At 43.0% G+C, this 18,924-nt stretch overlaps 1 protein-coding gene across 1 annotated transcript; it reads right to left on the bottom strand.

Moving 5' to 3' along the window:
• Positions 1-1,320: 1,320 nt before the first annotated feature.
• On the bottom strand, positions 1,321-4,445 carry LOC115704790 (uncharacterized). The gene is made up of 11 exons (XM_030632001.2): positions 4,155-4,445; positions 3,818-3,998; positions 3,654-3,728; positions 3,241-3,478; positions 3,021-3,145; positions 2,734-2,767; positions 2,606-2,652; positions 2,356-2,496; positions 2,197-2,261; positions 2,022-2,094; positions 1,321-1,921 (listed from the first exon to the last, which is right to left on the bottom strand). Exons 1-11 carry the CDS (start codon positions 4,249-4,251, stop codon positions 1,756-1,758), a joined length of 1,242 nt encoding a protein of 413 aa, XP_030487861.2. The 5' UTR covers positions 4,252-4,445; the 3' UTR covers positions 1,321-1,755.
• Positions 4,446-18,924: the final 14,479 nt, after the last annotated feature.

Here is an 18,924-nt window from a genome sequence, read left to right as displayed (position 1 = left end):
GATCTGTCAGAGGTCGAGCAATGGAACCATAATTCTTGACAAACTTGCGGTAATATCCTGTAAGACCAAGGAACCCACGTAAATCTTTAATCGAAGTAGGGAGGGGCCAATCCACCATGGCTTTGATTTTGGTATCATCCACCGCAACCCCGTGGCCACTCACTACATGTCCCAAGTACTCAATACGTCGCTGCCCAAAAGAACACTTCTTTTTATTAGCAAAAAACTGATGCTTGAGGAGAGTTTGAAGCACAAGCTCTAGGTGTCGGATGTGTGTAGCTTCGTCAGGGCTATAAACCAGAATGTCATCAAAGAATACCAAAACACATTCACGCAGCCAAGGCTTGAAAAGTGCGTTCATCTGAGATTGGAAGGTGGCAGGAGCATTAGTAAGACCAAACGGCATGACCAAAAACTCATAATGACCTTCATGAGTGCGAAAGGCCGTCTTGTGAACATCTTCAGGTCTAACTCTGATTTGATGATAACCTGAGCGCAGATCAATTTTAGAGAACACTTGAGCACCATGTAATTCATCCAAGAGTTCATCAATGACCGGTATAGGAAACTTATCTGGAATGGTGGCTCGATTAAGTGCACGGTAGTCCACACAGAACCGCCAACTACCGTCCTTCTTTTTGACTAACAAGACCGGGCTAGAAAACGGGCTGTTGCTATCTTGAATGATCTTGGCGCCTTTCATTTGGTCAATCAACCGCTCAATCTCATCCTTTGTGATCTGAGGATATCGATACGGCCGAACACTAACTGGTGCAGCATCCGGTCGTAAGGTGATGGCATGGTCATGTTGTCGTGGTGGTGGTAGAGACCGTGGCTCCTCAAAGACGGCAGTATAGCGCTGTAGCAAGGCGGAGATGGCTTCCGATGGTTCGTCCTCTGCTGCCATGACTGCCGAATGGCCCAATTCCACCCAAACAAGTAATCTCTTGGGTGCACCTACAAACCTTGTTAGTCAACTTAAATTTTGAGTAAAATACGCCAAAAATTATTGACTGATTACCAACTACAAGCCCATGTTATTGTCCTTGATTTTGCTCTTTCTTCAATTGTATAAGCCTTTTTTTTCAACAGCTTCCCCTGCTTATAAGTTACATTAGTATTTTTATAACTGTCCACTAATCCTAATTAGTAATTAAACTGACAAGTATACATATCAACCTTCTCAATTGCTGATTGGAAAATTGAGATCAGAGGAATAAAAATGAGAGTTTTGTTGGTATAATGATAAAATTTTGCATGACTAAGTCCTAAGCCAAATAAATTAATCAATAACTAATAGGTAAAACAGTACGCTGCACATACCCAAGTGTCAATTTCGATTATGGTATGCCCTGAGGCTGACTGTTTGAGTCCAACTAGAACATTATTAGTCCAACACTAGAGCAAATAACATCCTCGCTCACAAGAATAATATACGATAGTAACTGTCACATATAAATCTTGCAATTTCTTATTTGTGCTAGTGACTAAATCAGATAGCTCTTAACAACCCTCCAAATTGGTTTGTCTTGGAAAATCGGTACCATATTGAGGGAGTGAAATAACAATATGCCTGGCTGACTCCAATCTAAGAGGCACTAGCTCCATTGAGTTGTATCTTCTGAGTAAAGCAAGTGTTGCCAAAGGTTATATCAGACAGAGAACTGTAAAATCTTTACAGCCTTGCCGTATTACTTTCTTAGTCAAAATGTTCATTATTGGCAAGGTGATCATGAGGACCAATGGCTTTAAGGCTCACATTTCTTCATCTGAGCTAACAAAATCTAATTCAATCATCTTTTCTGTTCCCTGCTTGGTTTTGTCTGCTGAAGTTTGCTCCTTTTCAGTTTTATTTCTTTTTGCATTGAGTTGTTGATTTCTCATAGCTTCAGAAGAATGTGTGATCAAACTAGATGCTTTTCTGAGAAATGCTTACATCAAAATCATCAGTGAAAAGGTTTAAAAGTTGGCATGCATATACGAATGTGATACAGACAGCAGAAAAAAGAACCTTGAATTACCTCTTCTGAAAGCTATTGCATTCTTGGTTTTGCATAGCTGATTCCTTCTTTATGTTATTGCTTCCTGCTTTCCCTGCAATAAAAAAGACGCCACATAATCCTTAATTATCTCGGGGAAAAAAGAAAAAGCTCACAAAAGGTACTCCAGCAAGAGCTAAAAGTTTAGGATTCTGACCTGTGATCTCTGTAAGAAATCTTATTCCTTGCGAGTACGAATTTGTTGTCACTTTACCTGCATTACTGTTTACTGCAACAAATGAGCAAACAAATTGCCAAAACATAAACATTTCACTAAAGTAATTTTCTTTTCAATGGATTACCACCAATGACAAACCTCAATGCCTTTTTGAGTCCTTCAACAGACAATAGTTTCATAGGTTGCTTGGGTTTTCTTGAATTTGTTTTATCAGCCAGTGGATCAACCATGTATATCCCTTCCGATCTGGGTGGATCCCTAAACGCTGTTCTGATGTTCCTGTGTACAAGATATGAAAGGCTTCATCAAACTAAGATTGCAAAAAATGTATCAAGTATACGAAGAGTGGATTATGCAATCAACTATGCTCTGTACATTCATCACTTACCCTCCCTTGAGCTCACTTCGCATGGTGGTATACTTTTGTGATTCTTTCTGTTAAATTGTAGCATGAAGAGTATCAGTTTAGCAACATTGTTCGAAAAGAAAATTGTGGCATTGCAGAGTCATGCTTACCGATTTATGAAATTTACAATATTTCCCACGACGTCTGCAGAAAAAGAAATTCGATATTTAAGCCACAAACAAAATCAATATGTTGCACACAATTATTTTTTTCTCGAATATGTCACTGCACATGATAATTTTCATACCGATCCTCATAAGTATTTCTTCAAACATGTTCATTATCAAAAAGAGAATAAGAATATTGCTTGTAATAGTCACAAGAGTTCAGAACTTATTGTAATGAGCATATTTTATATACAACATATTTCCTTTTGCCTAAAATAAATATGGCCTACTTGTTTATGACTGATGTACAAGCAACTCCATCATTCCTCTTCCCATTACAAACTCCATAATCAACTGAAGTACCAATCTTCAAGACTTGTTTAGGTGAATACAGACTCAAAGAGAAACCCTGACCCTGAAAGCATAATAAACAAACACAGAATGTGCTGACATTTCGAAACATTTATAAGAGAAACAAAAACAAATAAACATCAGCATACAATCTAATACCATAGAATCTTTGCGGACAGTACAATTAAATAGAGCAAACACAGTTCCAGCTTGCTCTTTGCTGAGTTTTATGTAAGCATCACCAAACAAGAATAATGAAACAGTAGTTTCATCCAAACACCCGATTTTCCATATACAATAGCTCTTCCCTGTTGAGCTAGTCCTTGGATTTCCCTTCTCAGTCAATACTCCAACAGTTGCCCAACACCCAGAAAGAGTATCCCCTATCAACAGATTCCTATAAATAATAATAATTGCTTAGTCAAAACATACAAACTTTCTTCCCTTTTCTATATACTTTTTATTAGGGAAAGGAATCCCCAACACAGATTTTGCTTCTTCAAGTAGCTAAAGAGCACTAATGACAGAAATAAAAATGCAAACATGTCTGTCTATTAAGAGCTATTACATACTTTATAGTTGATAACCGAACGAAACGAATGTCTGAGAAATGGTTCTTAAGCTCGGCAGGGGTCACTGACTCATTCCTGAACAATTAAAAAGGCATGATTGAAAAGGGTTTTAGTTTTACCTAGATTTGTACTAATCAAGAAGGAACAAAGAAAAAGAAATGTACCTAATTCGTAGACCCGAAAACCTCTCGACCCCGGGTTCATTACAGAGCTTTGTCTGGCTTGATTTTGAAGCCTTTTGTATATGATCGGGCTCGTAGTCAAGACAATCTAGAACAGCTTCCCTAAACACGGACATGTCCGCCTGTCCTTTTCGGCTCGGAGGTCCCTCATCTGAGCAATACTCTATTGAAACAAATATATATATATACATATATATATATATATAGAGAGAGAGAGAGAGAGAGTGAGAATCTCATTAGTATCCATGAATAGAGAGCGAAAATGAGCAATTGTTCAAGTAAGTTGGAAAGAAAAGAAAAAAAAAATAGAAAACTTTACCGGGGGAATGGGGGCGAGAAGGAGAAGCAGGGGGAGTTTCCAAAACGCGGTCTTGAAGAGAAAGAAGAAGGTCGAGATCATCTTGGCGATTTGACATGGCGATGGTGCAACAATGGAGTCGGAGCTCCGAGTTTATATTTTTTAAGTATGAAATCTCTGTGTCGTCTTTTTTTCTTTTTAGGTTGGGGACTTGACCACTTTGGAGTTGAAATTTGGAGGGAGACTAATTTTTTTTAGAGGGAAACAAAGCTTTGTATAGTATTTCACATTGCAATTACACGACGTCGTCTAACCTGCGTTTATATTTTGATATTTTTTTTAATAATATGACTAACTATTTGACTAATTTTTTCATTCAGAAATGTAAAAATAAAATAAAAATTATCATATAATTTTTTATTTAATAAATAAATAAAATAAAGATATATCTTCAAACATTAAAATAAAAAAAAATTGAAGAATCCTTACATAAAATTGAGGCCTAAAAAATGTAAAATAAAATAAAAATTATCATACAATTTTTATTTAATAAATAAATGAAATAAAAATATATCTTCAAACATTATAATAAAAAGAAACTTTAAAGAATCCTTACACAAGGCTTAAAAAAAATAATCAATAAATCAATAAAAAAATGACTATGTAATTTCAGAAGTGTTGTATCATTATCTTATAGTCGGGACTACGTTAATTCAAAATCGTTGTTATCACCGTATCTTATTTATAGTTGTCATTATATTCAAACTCATTATTGTAAATCCATTAGTATCTCACTCCACCATTTATAAACGGGTTACATGAATCGTATTTGAATTTTATTTTTTGACACAATATTAAATGGGTTGTGTTTAGCATATACTTGTAATACATTTGTTGACACAACACGAACATGACCCATGAACACAAATTGCCATCCATTTTGATGAGACCAGACTATCTTTCAACTATTTGTATCATTATTTATGTTGGTAAAAAAAAAATACTTTATAACAATAAAAGAAACATATTTTTTAAAAAGGTTGAGTTTAGGGGAATGAAAAAAAATTACAAATAAATATGAAATAGTATGAAATTATTATGGGTAGACCTTTTTTAGAGAGATTTTTAAAATTTAAATTATAATATATTATTTATTACTTAATTAATTAGAGATGTTTTTCTAATATTTCTAAATACCTTTTTTTACTATACACGTATATTATTTTGAAGGGTAATTTTGCGGCATAACCTCCTTAAGTGGCCAAATTTTTGCAACTAACCCCCAATTCTAAATTCTAGTGGTAAAACCTCCTAAACTTGTGTTCTGCTAGCAGTTTAACACTTCCATCTATTTTTAGCTGTTAACTGCCATGGTGGAATATCACAATTTTATTGGTCCACGTAAATAAATATTTATAATTTAAAGGTGGTGATGTACTCTATAATTTAAAAAATAAAATTATTACTCAATATTTATCTATTGATAAATTCATATATAACGTATTAACAGCCTAGAGAATGATTATGTATTAATGTAATGAAGTAACATATCTTATATTTTTTGTCTTTAAATTTATTTGTTTAGTGATTATATTTTAGTGTATTTTTTTTTATAGAAAATCTTGAAAAGGTTTATAATTTAATTTTAACATCATATTATTATAACTTTATAATCAATTATATTTTTACTTGTGTAATATTAATTATTTAAATTTTTAACTAACATAAATATTGATCTATATTTATCTATATATTACAAAAACATAAAAAAATGAAAACGCAACTTACATTAGTTATTATTATTATTATTATTATTATTATTATTATTATTATTATTATTATTATTATTATTATTAGTGTTGACAGTTATAAAAATATCATTGATCCTTAAAATAAATAATTTGATAGATATATATATTTTTTCAATGTGTATCTTTTTTTATTATTAATAAAAAAATACCAATATAAATATTAAATTTTAAGAATTAAATATTAATTAACTGTCTTTATTTATTATCAATGTTGTCCTTTCATTTTTATAACACTCACCATTATTATTATTATTATTGTTGTTGTTGCCCCTGATTTTGCCCAATATATGTGGACCAACCAGACAAGGACGCGTGGATCAAACAACTTAACATTCAAACTATGTGCTAAGTCTTTATGTAATAAGGCAGCATTCGGGACATGCCTCCCGGAGAAGGCATAGGGAGTCCCATATGCTCCCAGAAGCCCAAGTAACGCTAAGGCATCTCCGCGAGGTGTCAGGCTTCCCCTGAACAATCAAGTCACATTTAATGCCGCATGGGAGGAAGCGTGTTGGGACTGCTACACACAATAAAGTCTGACGGCACAACCCCCAACCTGCAGCTACAAAGTAATGATCATTTAAGTCTATCGACGACTACACTGTGAAGAGTCACATCAGTCAAAAGACAATAAGGACATTCCACATAAAAGCCCTACAGCACCTAGGGATTTGACCATGCATTACTCATGGTATATTCATTGGGAATGTCCAACTTTATGGATACTTACAGATACACTTGTACAATAGTTCTGTGGATCACCCCACCAAAAACACTATAAATACCCCCTCAAAGCTCATTAAATGGGGTCGAGAATCTTGGTTTGCACAAGAGCAAGAAGAGTAAACACTCACCAAGAACATTCTCTGTATTTATAAGAGTGAAACACTCACCAAATTCATTCTCTGTATTAAATACATCCATAAATAAGATGGACTCGTGGACTAAGGCTCATCAACGCCCCAACCACGTAAAAATCCTTCTCTAATTTTCTTACAGCTCTATAATCTTATAATATTTTATCGGTTGCCGAAAACCTCGGTCAACATTTTGGTGCTTTCATTGAGAGCTGAAGAAAGCTACTGCAATCATACACTTCACTTCACAAGAATGGTGGAGACCAGAAGTACTCGTCAACCTCGCCCACTAGAAGATGCTCAAGATCCAAATGAGGAAGATGTAGCCTCAAGAGCGGCTGAGGGTTCTGAGAAAGAAGAAGAAAGGAATTCCTGATGATGACTGCGAGGGAAACCTTGATGAGTATGCCTATGATGAAGGTAGCTACTCAGAGTTGATGCTTCTCAGGCAAAAAGCTATCAATCACGAAGCCGAGATCGAAGCCCAAAAAGCACAAAACCAAAAAATGCAAGAAGTGATGCTGGCCATGCAAAAGGCCATGGAGGCGGCTGGCATCCACGTGCATCCCAAGGCAATGACTGCTGGACTCGGCAAGGAACCAGAGGAATCCTCGCCTAGTACCCAACAGCAAAAGTCTAGGGAGCCTAGCCCCATAAGGTATCCCGCTGAAGGGTACCAAAAGAAAAACCCTACCTCTACCCCTGGGCGAAAGAAAAAGGCGCAGGATCCGCGAAAGGTCCGCTCAGATTTCCCTAAAGGGAAAGATCCGCAGAGGGGCAAGCTCCAAAAAAGGAGTCTTGGCCCTCAGGATCGAGAGGACCGGAAAAGCATTTCCCTGCACCAGCAGCCCGGAGGTAGAGGAAGAAAAGGACAGAGATGTCCTCCCGTTGATTTGAGAAATCAAATCAATGGGAATCAAGGTGACCTCCGGGATCACCTTGACCAAAAAAGATACGGGCCCGCGGTCTCCACGGGTACGTTGAATGAAGGAATTATGGCGGAACTCGCCATACTTCGAAAAGACATTGCCCGAGTCTCCCGAAGACAAAAAGGGGATGACTCTGACTCAGACTGCGAGGACCGGGAGCCATGTGCTAAGCACATCCTGGAGGTCGAGCTCCCCAAGAACTTAAAGATGCCCGAAATGGCAGCTTATACCGGGAACTCCGATCCAAGCGACCACTTGTCGCGGTTTAACCGTGTCATGACGGTCATGAGAGTCAGCAATGACGCAAAATGTCTGTGCTTCCCGCTTACTTTAAGTGGGTCCGCGGAGGAATGGTTCAAGAAGCTGGAACCAGGATCTGTGGGCTGTTGGAACAAGTTACAGACCAACTTCCGGAGACAGTTTGTCGCCGCAAGAAAGGTCAATCTGGAGGTCAGTGCCTTGACTAACATCAAGCAACTGCCCACCGAGACCTTGAAAAATTATATAAAGAGGTTCCGAGAGGAAGCCTCGAAGACCAAGAAAGTTGATGACGGCCAACAGCTTGCGCTTCTCCAGGCTGGCATCCGTACAGGAACTCCCTTCTGGAACGAACTACAACAAGAGGGGGCTGCTAGCCTTCAGGACTTCCAGAAGAGAGTCCAAAAATATATCAACCTTGAAGAGGCCCAGATAGTGGCCTATGGAGGATACTATCCCACCGGGATAGCAGTGTACATGCCCGGAGCACCGCCCTCGGGTACAGTCCCGACCACGGCTCCACCAATAAGCGGCATACAGTTCTCTGCCACCCCCGGATATAGTCAAGGCCAACCCTTGGCGCCCGCATCATCTCATTTTGGAAATCCCTCGGGGATAAAGGGACAAGCTCCCTCGCACTCCGCTCCAACCGCTAGCCTGGCAGGCCCTTCTCAGGGCTCGAGGAGCAAAAGATCCTCCAAAGGCAGCACCCGGACGGGGGAGAAGCGTCAAAAAAGGGGGTACACTCCCCAGTACACCCAGTACACGGAGCTGACGGACTCCCAAGAGCGAGTGTACTTTGCTACTAGGCAAAATACGCACTACCGGAGACCACATCCCTTGTACAAAGATAGCTCCCGGAGGGATCCAAGCAAAAGATGCGAGTACCACAACGACATTGGTCATAGCACCAACGAATGCAAGAATCTCAAAGACGAGATTGAAAACCTGATCTGATTGGGCCACCTCTATGAGTGGATCAAGAATAGGCTGCCTCACCTCAATCCGGGCCAGGCGACAGGGGTTGTGCCCCAGGGAACACTGGGGGGTGCAGCAGGAGTATTGGCTCTAGCTGCTCCTGCGGGCGATGCCCAGCACATCCCCGGTCTGCCGCCCAGACCCAACGGGAGGGTAGCCATGATCTCCAGAGGTCCTCATATTGGAGGAACTACCCGCAAAGAGCTAAAGCGGTATGCTAGGGCCGTAAAACACAATGAGGTTTGGGAGGTCACTCAACTCCCAGCTCAGAGGCCCCGGCTGATGGATCAACCCATCACGTTCACGGAAGAAGATGCCAGTACGGTGCGCTTCCCTCACCATGACCCGTTGGTCATAGAGACCCCCATCGCTAATAAAGTGGTGGCCAGAGTCTTGATTGACAACGGAAGTTCCGTGAATCTACTCTTCAAGGAGGCCTTCACTGTAATAGGCCTGACGGATCGAGACCTCTCACCCAGTGGTTCCCAACTCACAGGGTTTAATGGAACGACGCTTATCCCAATGGGAAAAGTAAGACTCCCAGTCACCTTGTGTCTGGACACCCCCCAGAGCACATTCAAGTACTGCACTTTTGTGGTGGTGGACTGCCTGACCGCTTACAACGCGATCCTCGTGAAAGCCGTAGAGCCTTGGTAGATTTTGGCGCAGTCACGTCCATTCGGCACCTGTGCTTAAAGTTCCCTACCCAGGAAGCTGGAATCGGGACGGTGAGAGGAAACCAGGGGGAAGCAAGGCAATGTTACAATGTTGCAACCCACCTGCCCGTGCTGATGGTCTGGGAAACCATTGAGCCAGAAGTGGCTGAAGAAGATGAGTTGGATCCCCGGGTGGGGTCCGAAAAAATTGTGGAACCAATGGAGGATGTCGAGGAAATATCAGTGTGCGACCTCGACTCCACCAAAGTACTCCGGCTGGGAAGGAGCCTAGATCCGGAGGAAAAAGAAAAAATAATAAAAATACTGAAGGGCGCCATCAACATTTTTGCATGGCGCCAAGAGGACATGACTGGCATAAGTCCCCACGTCATCACCCACATCCTCAACGTCAATCCGGACATGCCACCAGTCCAACAAAAGCGACGCACTCTCGACTCGGTGAAAGCCGAGGCTCTAGAGAAAGAGGTGGATAAGCTTCTGACCAACGGCATGATCCGCGACGTATACTATCCGGAATGGCTAGCCAATCCGGTCCTGGTGCCCAAGCCGAACGGAACTTGGCGAGTTTGTATAGATTTCACTGATCTAAACAAAGCTTGTCCGAAGGACTACTTCCCGCTACCCAGGATCGACCAGATGGTAGACGCCACTTCTGGATTCAAATTACTATCCTTCATGGACGCGTACGCCGGGTATAACCAAATAAAGATGCACACGGCGGACCAAGAATGCACTAGCTTTAGGACCGATAAGGGGATATACTGCTACCTAGTCATGCCTTTCGGACTGAAGAACGCCGGAGCGACCTACCAAAGAATGGTCAACCGGATGTTCAAAGGCCTCTTGGGACAAAACATGGAGGTATATGTAGAAGATATGCTCGTCAAGTCCAAAGCATGCAATAGCCATGCGGACGACTTAGAGGAGTGTTTTGAGATAGTTCGGAGATACGACATGAAGCTCAACCCAAAGAAATGCACCTTTGGGGTCAAGTCAGGGAAGTTCCTGGGCTTCATCGTCAGCCAGAGGGGGATTGAGGCAAACCCAGAGAAAATCCAAGCCCTCATGAGCATGCCATCCCCCAAAAAGCATAAAGATGTGCAGAGCCTAACCGGAAAGGTTGCTGCCCTGAGCCGTTTCGTCTCACGGTCTACAGATAAGTGCATCCCCTTCTTCAACATACTGAAGAAGTGTCAAAAGTTTGAGTGGTCGGACGAATGCGAGGAGGCATTCAAGAAGCTGAAAGAACATATGGCCAAGCCTCCTATCCTGTCAAAACCTGTTCTCGGAGAGGACCTATTTCTATATTTGGCTGTCTCCGAGCACGCGGTCAGCGCTGCCCTAGTCCGGGAAGAAGAGAAAACTCAACATCCCGTGTACTATGTTAGCAAGCGCATGATAGGAGCAGAAAAAATGTACCCCATCATCGAGAAACTGGTTTTCTGCCTCCTGATGGCCTCAAGAAAATTAAGGCCATATTTCCAAGCACATCCGATCAAGGTACTGACCAACCACCCGCTTCGGCAAGTCCTCCAAAAATCTGAAGCGTCCGGAAGGCTCCTCAAGTGGGCAATGGAGTTAAGTCAGTTCGATTTACACTACGTTCCCCGAATCTCCATAAAAGGCCAAGCCTTGGCAGACTTTATTACCGAATGCAATGAAGCCGAGGAACCTGCAAATGCACCAACACCATCGGTCCCCACATGGAGAGTGTTTGTGGACGGAGCCTCCAATGAAAATGGATCCGGAGCAGGAGTGGCAATGATATCCCCGACCGGACTGCGACTCCAGGCAGCCTTACGGTTCGACTTCCCAGCTTCGAACAATGAGGCAGAATACGAGGCCTTGATATCAGGGCTGAGGTTAGCAAAAGCCGTAAGGGCCAAAAGAGTGGAAGTCTATAGCGACTCCCAGCTGGTCGTAAATCAGATATCGGGAGAGTACCAAACACGCGGCGAGCGAATGGCCGCATATGTAGCAATAGTCTGGGAACTGCTCCACGAGTTCACGGACTACAAAGTAGAAAGAATCCCCCGGGAAAAGAACGCTCATGGGACTGTCTGGCTAAGTTAGCTTCAGATAGTGAAATCGAAGGGCTGGGGGTAGTACCAGTAGAACGCTTGGCAAAGCCAAGCATCAAAGTAAAAGAGGCCATAATAACGGTTGGGCAAGAACCCAGCTGGATGGTCCCCATCATAGAATACATAACAAAAGGTGAGTTGCCCCAAGAAAGGGCACTGTCTCGAAAGATTCAGTATCAGGCTCATCGTTATGTAATGATGGATCAAATTCTCTACCGAAGAGGACTCAGCATGCCTTATTTAAGGTGTGTATCGGACCCTGAAGCAAGACAAATCATGCTAAAGGTCCACGAAGGGTTCTGTGGAGATCATACAGGAGGACCCAGCCTCTCAAAGAAAATATTGAGACAGGGATACTTCTGGCCAACAATGAAAAAAGATTGTATAGACTACGTCCAAAAGTGTGATTCGTGCCAAAGGTTCGCGAACATACCGAGAGCTCCTCCCAATGAAATTACCCTGATGACCAGTCCCTGGCCCTTCGCGGTTTGGGGAATAGATCTTATTGGGTCCCTGCCAACAGGAAAGGGAGGAGTAAAGTATGCAATAGTAGCAGTAGACTACTTCACCAAATGGACGGAGACTGATCCCATGAAGACTATAACTGCTAAAAAAGCACTAGACTCTGTTATCAAAAACATAGTGTGTCGATATGGCCTGCCTCACAAAATAGTCTCTGACAATGGAAAGCAATTTGATTGCGAAGAATTTACTGACTTCTGCAACCAACACGGAGTAGTGAAAAGCTTCTTCGCGGTGGCAAGACCGCAAACAAACGGTCAAGCAGAAGCAGTCAATAAAATCCTAAAGGTCACCCTGAGAAAAAGTTGCTGGCCTGCAAAAACAACTGGCCCGAAGAGTTTCCAAGAGTGTTATGGGCCTACCGGACGACCCCTAGACCACGACCAGCCACTCGCCTTTTTCAATGGCGTACGGTTGCGAAGCGATGGTCCCGGTAGAAACGTTATTCCCGTCCCACAGGAGAACGACTTACGATCCAGCCACGAATCAGGCTTTGCTTCAAGAAGCTCTGGATCAAGTTGAAGAACTCCGGGACGAGTCTCAAATACGGATGGCAGCTTATCAAAAGAAGGTGACCAAATATTTTAACTCCAAAGTTAAAAACAGAAAGTTTGCTATTGGGGATATGGTCTTAAGAAGAGTCTTCCCAGCCACCCAAGAACCCGAAGTGGGGGTACTTGGGCCAAATTGGGAAGGACCATATGAAATCAAGGACGAAATCGGTACAGGCACTTACAAGCTAAAAAGGATGGACGGAACCATCGTGCCAAGGGCCTGGAACGCCGATCACCTCAAAAAATATTACCAATAGCCAAAAGTGTTACTTAGATTTTATTTAAAGAGTTTGTACCGTCTAAATGTATACAGCCTCCGCATGTTAAATAAAACTTAGTGCCATAAAAACAAAGTTTCTATGCCACTCAGGGGGGTACTAAGGTATACCACACGGACAGACAAAAAACAAACTAAGTAAAATATCCTGACCCAAAGGGCAGGTCAAAATATCCTGACCCAAAGGGCAGGTCAAAAAAGAGTATGCACAAAAAAGAAAAATGAAAAGCATATGTATAAACATCCTGACTCAAAGGGCAGGTCCAAAAGAAAGATATGTGCATAAAAAAAGATCATATATAAATATATAAAAATCCTAGCCCTAAGGGCAGGTTAAAATATATACAAAGGGCCCGGGGACAGACCTTAAATATTGTCTTCCCTTTTTTTAAAAAAAAAATAGCTATGTAAATAGAAATTGTCTTAAGTACAAGATAATTAGCTGTAAATAAAAAAAAAAAAAAAAAAAAAAAAAAAGAGAAAGTAAAATCTTGGTTGTACTGGGTGGAACTCAGGGTGGCCTAGTCGATACGAGGAGGAAGGCGAGGACCAATGCGCGCCTCCAGCATGGCATCAAGCTTCTTCTTCTTCTCCCGGAATTTCGCAATCATCTCTGGGGGTTTGGGATAGAAGTTAAGCTTGATATTCTGGTCATTTGTAGACCAGGCCATGTAAACGCCATCGTCGAAACGCTTGACGCACCGGCTGCAGGAAGTGGGAGAAAGGAGCTCATCCTTCTTTGCCTTCTTCAAGGCTTGGTCTTTGAAGTCCTTGAGCTCCTTCAGCTCCACGGCCAGGCTGGCCCTAGACTCCAAGTTTTCCTGGTGAACTTCCTCTAAAGACTTCACCTTGGCAGCCATTTCATCCAAGGCTTCCCTAGCCTCCCGAAGCTCACGCCTGGCCTTAGCAGCAGCTTCGCCCTCCGCTCTCAGCTCCTCCTGGTGCCTGACCTCCAGCTTATCCCTTCGAAGGGCCTCCTTCCGGATCATCGCCTCCGCTTGTGCCTCCCTCCGCCTGGCCTCTTCCTCACTGGCCTTGGCAAGGGCCTCCCGGCGCTCGGCATCTTCCTGATAAAGCCGCCTTTCAACAGTCAGGTCCTGAAGGATCTTCTTAACTTCGTCCATGCCCCCAAAGTCGGACAGGACGAAGCCATGATTAATTATGTTCTTGGAAAGGCGGCCGGCCTCAGCAGCAAGCTGGAAAAGGATACAAGTATGAGTAAGAATCTTTAAGGGAAAAAAATAAGGAGAAAAGTAAACTACAAAATACTTACCACGGTGAGGGAGTGGCTGAGATCCTGGACTTGGAAGATGGAATTCAAGGATGCACAAGCAGCGAACCGCATGGGTGCACACCGGGTAAGGCAGGACGCATGGCTTCATGCCGGTCATCTTCGCGGCAAAGGGAGCTAGTGTGGGCCCGAGGAAACGACCGAACCAATCCGACAAGGGATCTAAATTTAGATCCCACGGATTTTGGTAGTTCGGGTGGTTGAGAGTATTTTGCATCTCAACTCGCAAAACTCTCTTTAGAGCCTCCACGTCAGCATATCCCCGGGAGTATTCATCCATGGCGTAGTTGTGTTTAGCTATCCGGAGCTCCTGTCTCGCCTCATCTCCAGGAACCGGAGTCAGCACAATGTTGGGAGGGGCTGTGTGTTCCTCCATCTCGGGAGAGATCCCGCCATCAAGACCATGGGCCAGAGTATTAGCTTTCCGTTGTCGTTTGGGCTCTTCCTGGGCAACCATCTTGCCCTTGCGCTTGCGAATCAGAGTAACTTCTTGCTCTTCACTTTCTTCAACTTCCTCAAGAAGAGCTCGTTGCTCTTCTTTACCTTCTTCAACTTCCTCAGAAAAGCCCCATTGCTTTTCTTGACCTTCTCCCGGAAGCACCTCCTCATCCACTAAGTCAATAGTGTCTGGAGGGGCACTGGAAGAAGCTTTCAAAGGGGTGGCCATCTGGGAGGAAGTTAAAGGTGGGAGAGCATCAGGAGTGTGAGCCCCGGCAAGTTCGGCCAGAATGGCATCCATGGAAGTACCTACTACAACAAAAGAAAAAAGGCAAGTGTTAGAACATCCATGGAAAACAACAAACACTCAGATATAACAATCAAGCTAGTCCTACCCTGACTCTCTAATTCGGCCCTAGCGAAGTTCCGAATCTTAACGCTGGCAGCATCGTCTCCAAGATAGCTGTCCGAAGGCCGGAACCAGCTGGAAGAAATGTAAGCCGAAGGGTCTAAGGGAACGGGCTCCGGAGGACCAGAACCCATCCGGGACCGACCTAGGAAATATCCTAAGTTGGAAAATAAAATTCCTTCATATGGTCTCCCCACCGAGTCAAGGGCATCCTAAACCTATGAAGACGCTCATCGAACCCTACAGGCCTAAGACTGGCATATTCGCCAACAGAAGGAACGTAATGTACTGCTAAAGGAGACTTATCGGAGCCGGAAGTGCTGGCGCCAGGAGCCCCAGTGTTCGGCTCCTGAGCCGAAGGCTTTGGCCTGGAAGCCCTTCTCTCAGCCGAGTCCCCAATGCGAAGGGGCTTCCCAGCGATCGCCTGGCTTCTCCTCTCGACAGGGCTCCCCACACGAAGTGGCCTCTCGAAAGCTGCTTGAGCCTTGGAGTAAGCTTTCTCCTGAGCCTTCCGGTAGAGATATTACTGGTACTTCTTCTCGACAGTGGCGATGATTTCGTCCCGGAAGGTCTTCTCCGCGGCAGGCACCCTCACATTTGGGCAAATAACCTTAGAAAGGTTAGAGTCCTCCACTGATTAATGCGGCAAGATGAGCTTGGCCTTCCGGTAATTCTCCGTCGTGACCAGGCCCCCGACGTCAAGTTCCGCTCGGTCATAAGTTGCAAAGACCTGGGCCCTCTGGAGAAAGACCTGAGTAGGCGCGGTCCGCTCATAGGGAGGAATTCTGACCCACTCCGTGAGAAGCTCCGGGTGCTCCACTGCTCGGAACCCGGAGGAGAAGAAGAAACGGTGGCGATACTCCTTAACATGAGTTTGCCTATTATAAGGGACCACCCCATCATTGGCAGGGTGGGCCCGCAATCCATAAAAACCATCTTTAAATTTGTCCCCCTTTTTGGGGACAGAAACGAGTTCATAAAAATACAAAATCTCCGCCGGACTGGGAGAGCCCCATCCCCGGGCGGAGTAAAAAATAAATAAGCCTGAGAGCAGGCGGTATGCTTGAGGAATCAGTTGGTATGGCGCAAGGCCGACAAAAACTAAAAAATTAACAAAGTAGTCTTGAAGAGGAAGCATGGCCCCAGCCATCAGGTGCGTCTGGCTCTAAGCCCCGAAGCCGCCATAGTTATGGTTGGGCGTCTCCGCATCACGGGGCGGCCAGTGATACATCCCGAATGTTGAGGGTTTGATTCCAGCCACCTCCACGATGTTCTCCAGTTGGTGGGGGCAGGTTAGGGTGGAGTGAAGCTCTGTCGCCTCCCATCCGATGGCCCGAGACTTATACCCCTCATGGGCAACGAGACCCAGTGAGACATCTTCAAGGGTAGCCAGACGCTTACCACTCTTCTTGGACGACTTTGAACCATATGCAGACATGTTTTGATTCTGAAAAAAGAGTTAAGATTCCAGTAGTTAGGCCCCATACCAAACCCTAAACCAAGAAAAAGGGAATGGGGGTCCCCTAACCGCTGGAAAGAGGCCCCCTCCGGACATCTGTCAAACAGAAAACCCTAGAAGGATTTCCTGGACAAAAGTCGGGTGCGAAAAATTCACAGAAGACGACATTGCGCATAAAAGAAAAAGAAAGGGCAGAAAATCGAGAAAAAGCAGTCTCCTCTATGCCCTAGACGACCAGTATACGAAGAACGTATGGTCCTTTGCAAAAAGTAATAACAAATACGTGACAAGAGTAGTCCTAACACCAGAAATGGTGAATCTAGACCTGTTACGTGAAAAATCCAAAAGAGTGCATTCCCAGAAACTTCAAATACCAAACCCAGAAAAACGAACAGATAAGTAAAGCATGCCATGTACATTAACAGTAAAGCAAGGGGTGCAAGAAACTTACAGTGAAGTGCTGAGACTGGGGGTTCTGCTGTAGATCAAACAAAGATAAGAGGGATTGACAGTAGTGAACGAAGGTGGACTGGAAAATTTGCAGAGTGTTCGAAGGTATTCTCTTGGTCAGAGGATTTTTTCTCTCTAGGAAACTTGAGCAAAGTTGGCAAGAAATGGGAAGTAATCGAAATGAAGGAAATGTGGTGGCTTTTATAGGCAAAAATGCATGAGGAACAGGCACTATCACCTACCACTCGAACGGTTGGGGAAACGCACGATTCGAATTCCTAAAGATCAACGGATCGGATTGATTTGTAATTAAGGCGGTGGAAACGTTTGAGTATCCGTCTGACACCATTAATGCGTCGTATCAATCAATGGGCGTGAAACGAATCGATCTCTGCGAAAAGTGAATCGCTGCATTAAAAGCCATCATTAAATGCACCCTCACGCGCTCAGAGCTCGTGCCAGGAAACTGAGGAGTCGACTGGTGGCACTTGAACAAGCCTTGTATTATTTTTCAAATAAACAAGGCTTGGGGGGTAAATGTTGCCCCTGATTTTGCCCAATATATGTGGACCAACCAGACAAGGACGCGTGGATCAAACAACTTAGCATTCAAACTATGTGCTAAGTCTTTATGTAATAAGGCAGCATCCGGGACATGCCTCCCGGAGAAGGCATAGGGAGCCCCATATGCTCCCAGAAGCCCAAGTAACGCTAAGGCATCTCCGCGAGGTGTCAGGCTTCCCCTGAGCAATCAAGTCACATTTAATGCCGCATGGGAGGAAGCGTGTTGGGACTGCTACACGCAATAAAGTCTGACGGCACAACCCCCAACCTGCAGCTACAAAGTAATGATCATTTAAGTCTATCGACGGCTACACTGTGAAGAGTCACATCAGTCAAAAGACAATAAGAACATTCCACATAAAAGCCCTACAACACCTAGGGATTTGACCATGCATTACTCATGGTATATTCATTGGGAATGCCCAACTTTATGAATACTTACAGATACACTTGTACAATAGTTCTGGGGATCACCCCACCAAAAACACTATAAATACCCCCTCAAAGCTCATTAAATGGGGTCGAGAATCTTGGTTTGCACAAGAGCAAGAAGAGTAAACACTCACCAAGAACATTCTCTGTATTTATAAGAGTGAAACACTCACCAAATTCATTCTCTGTATTAAATACATCCATAAATAAGATAGACTCGTGGACTAAGGCTCATTAACGCCCCAACCACGTAAAAATCCTTCTCTAATTTTCTTACAGCTCTATAATCTTATAATATTTTATCGGTTGCCGAAATCCTCGGTCAACAATTATATATTACTATTCATAATTATTATTATAGATTTTTTTTTTAAAAAAATCAATAGACTATTTTAGAATGAAAAAACACATTTTAATGGTAAAAAAAAAACATAAACAAAATATTTGAATAATTTACATTAATTTTAGGTTTTTGGGTAAATAACAGCATAAGTACTCAAAGTTTTCAGTTTGTAAGTGGCATAATCCCAATGTTTATTTTTAGCGGCATAAGTACCCAATGTTTGTAAAACTGTAATTTTTCTCTAATTTCGTCCGTACAAACCCTGTTATTTTCTTAAACAGTCCACATATAAGGTCTAGATTCTTGATCAATAGGTCTAGACAGAAACATGTAGTATCAGTTACTTCTAAATGTTCCTTTAGTAAATTTAAAACGGAGTCTATCCTGACGAAACTGAAGAAAAATTACAGTTTTATAAACATTGGGTACTTATGCCACTAAAAATAAACATTGGGTTTATG

The sequence above is a fragment of the Cannabis sativa genome, unplaced genomic scaffold (genome assembly GCF_029168945.1).
Source record: "Cannabis sativa cultivar Pink pepper isolate KNU-18-1 unplaced genomic scaffold, ASM2916894v1 Contig3, whole genome shotgun sequence".
NCBI classification, from domain to species: Eukaryota; Viridiplantae; Streptophyta; class Magnoliopsida; order Rosales; family Cannabaceae; genus Cannabis; species Cannabis sativa.
This window is presented reverse-complemented; position numbering and strand designations above follow the sequence as displayed.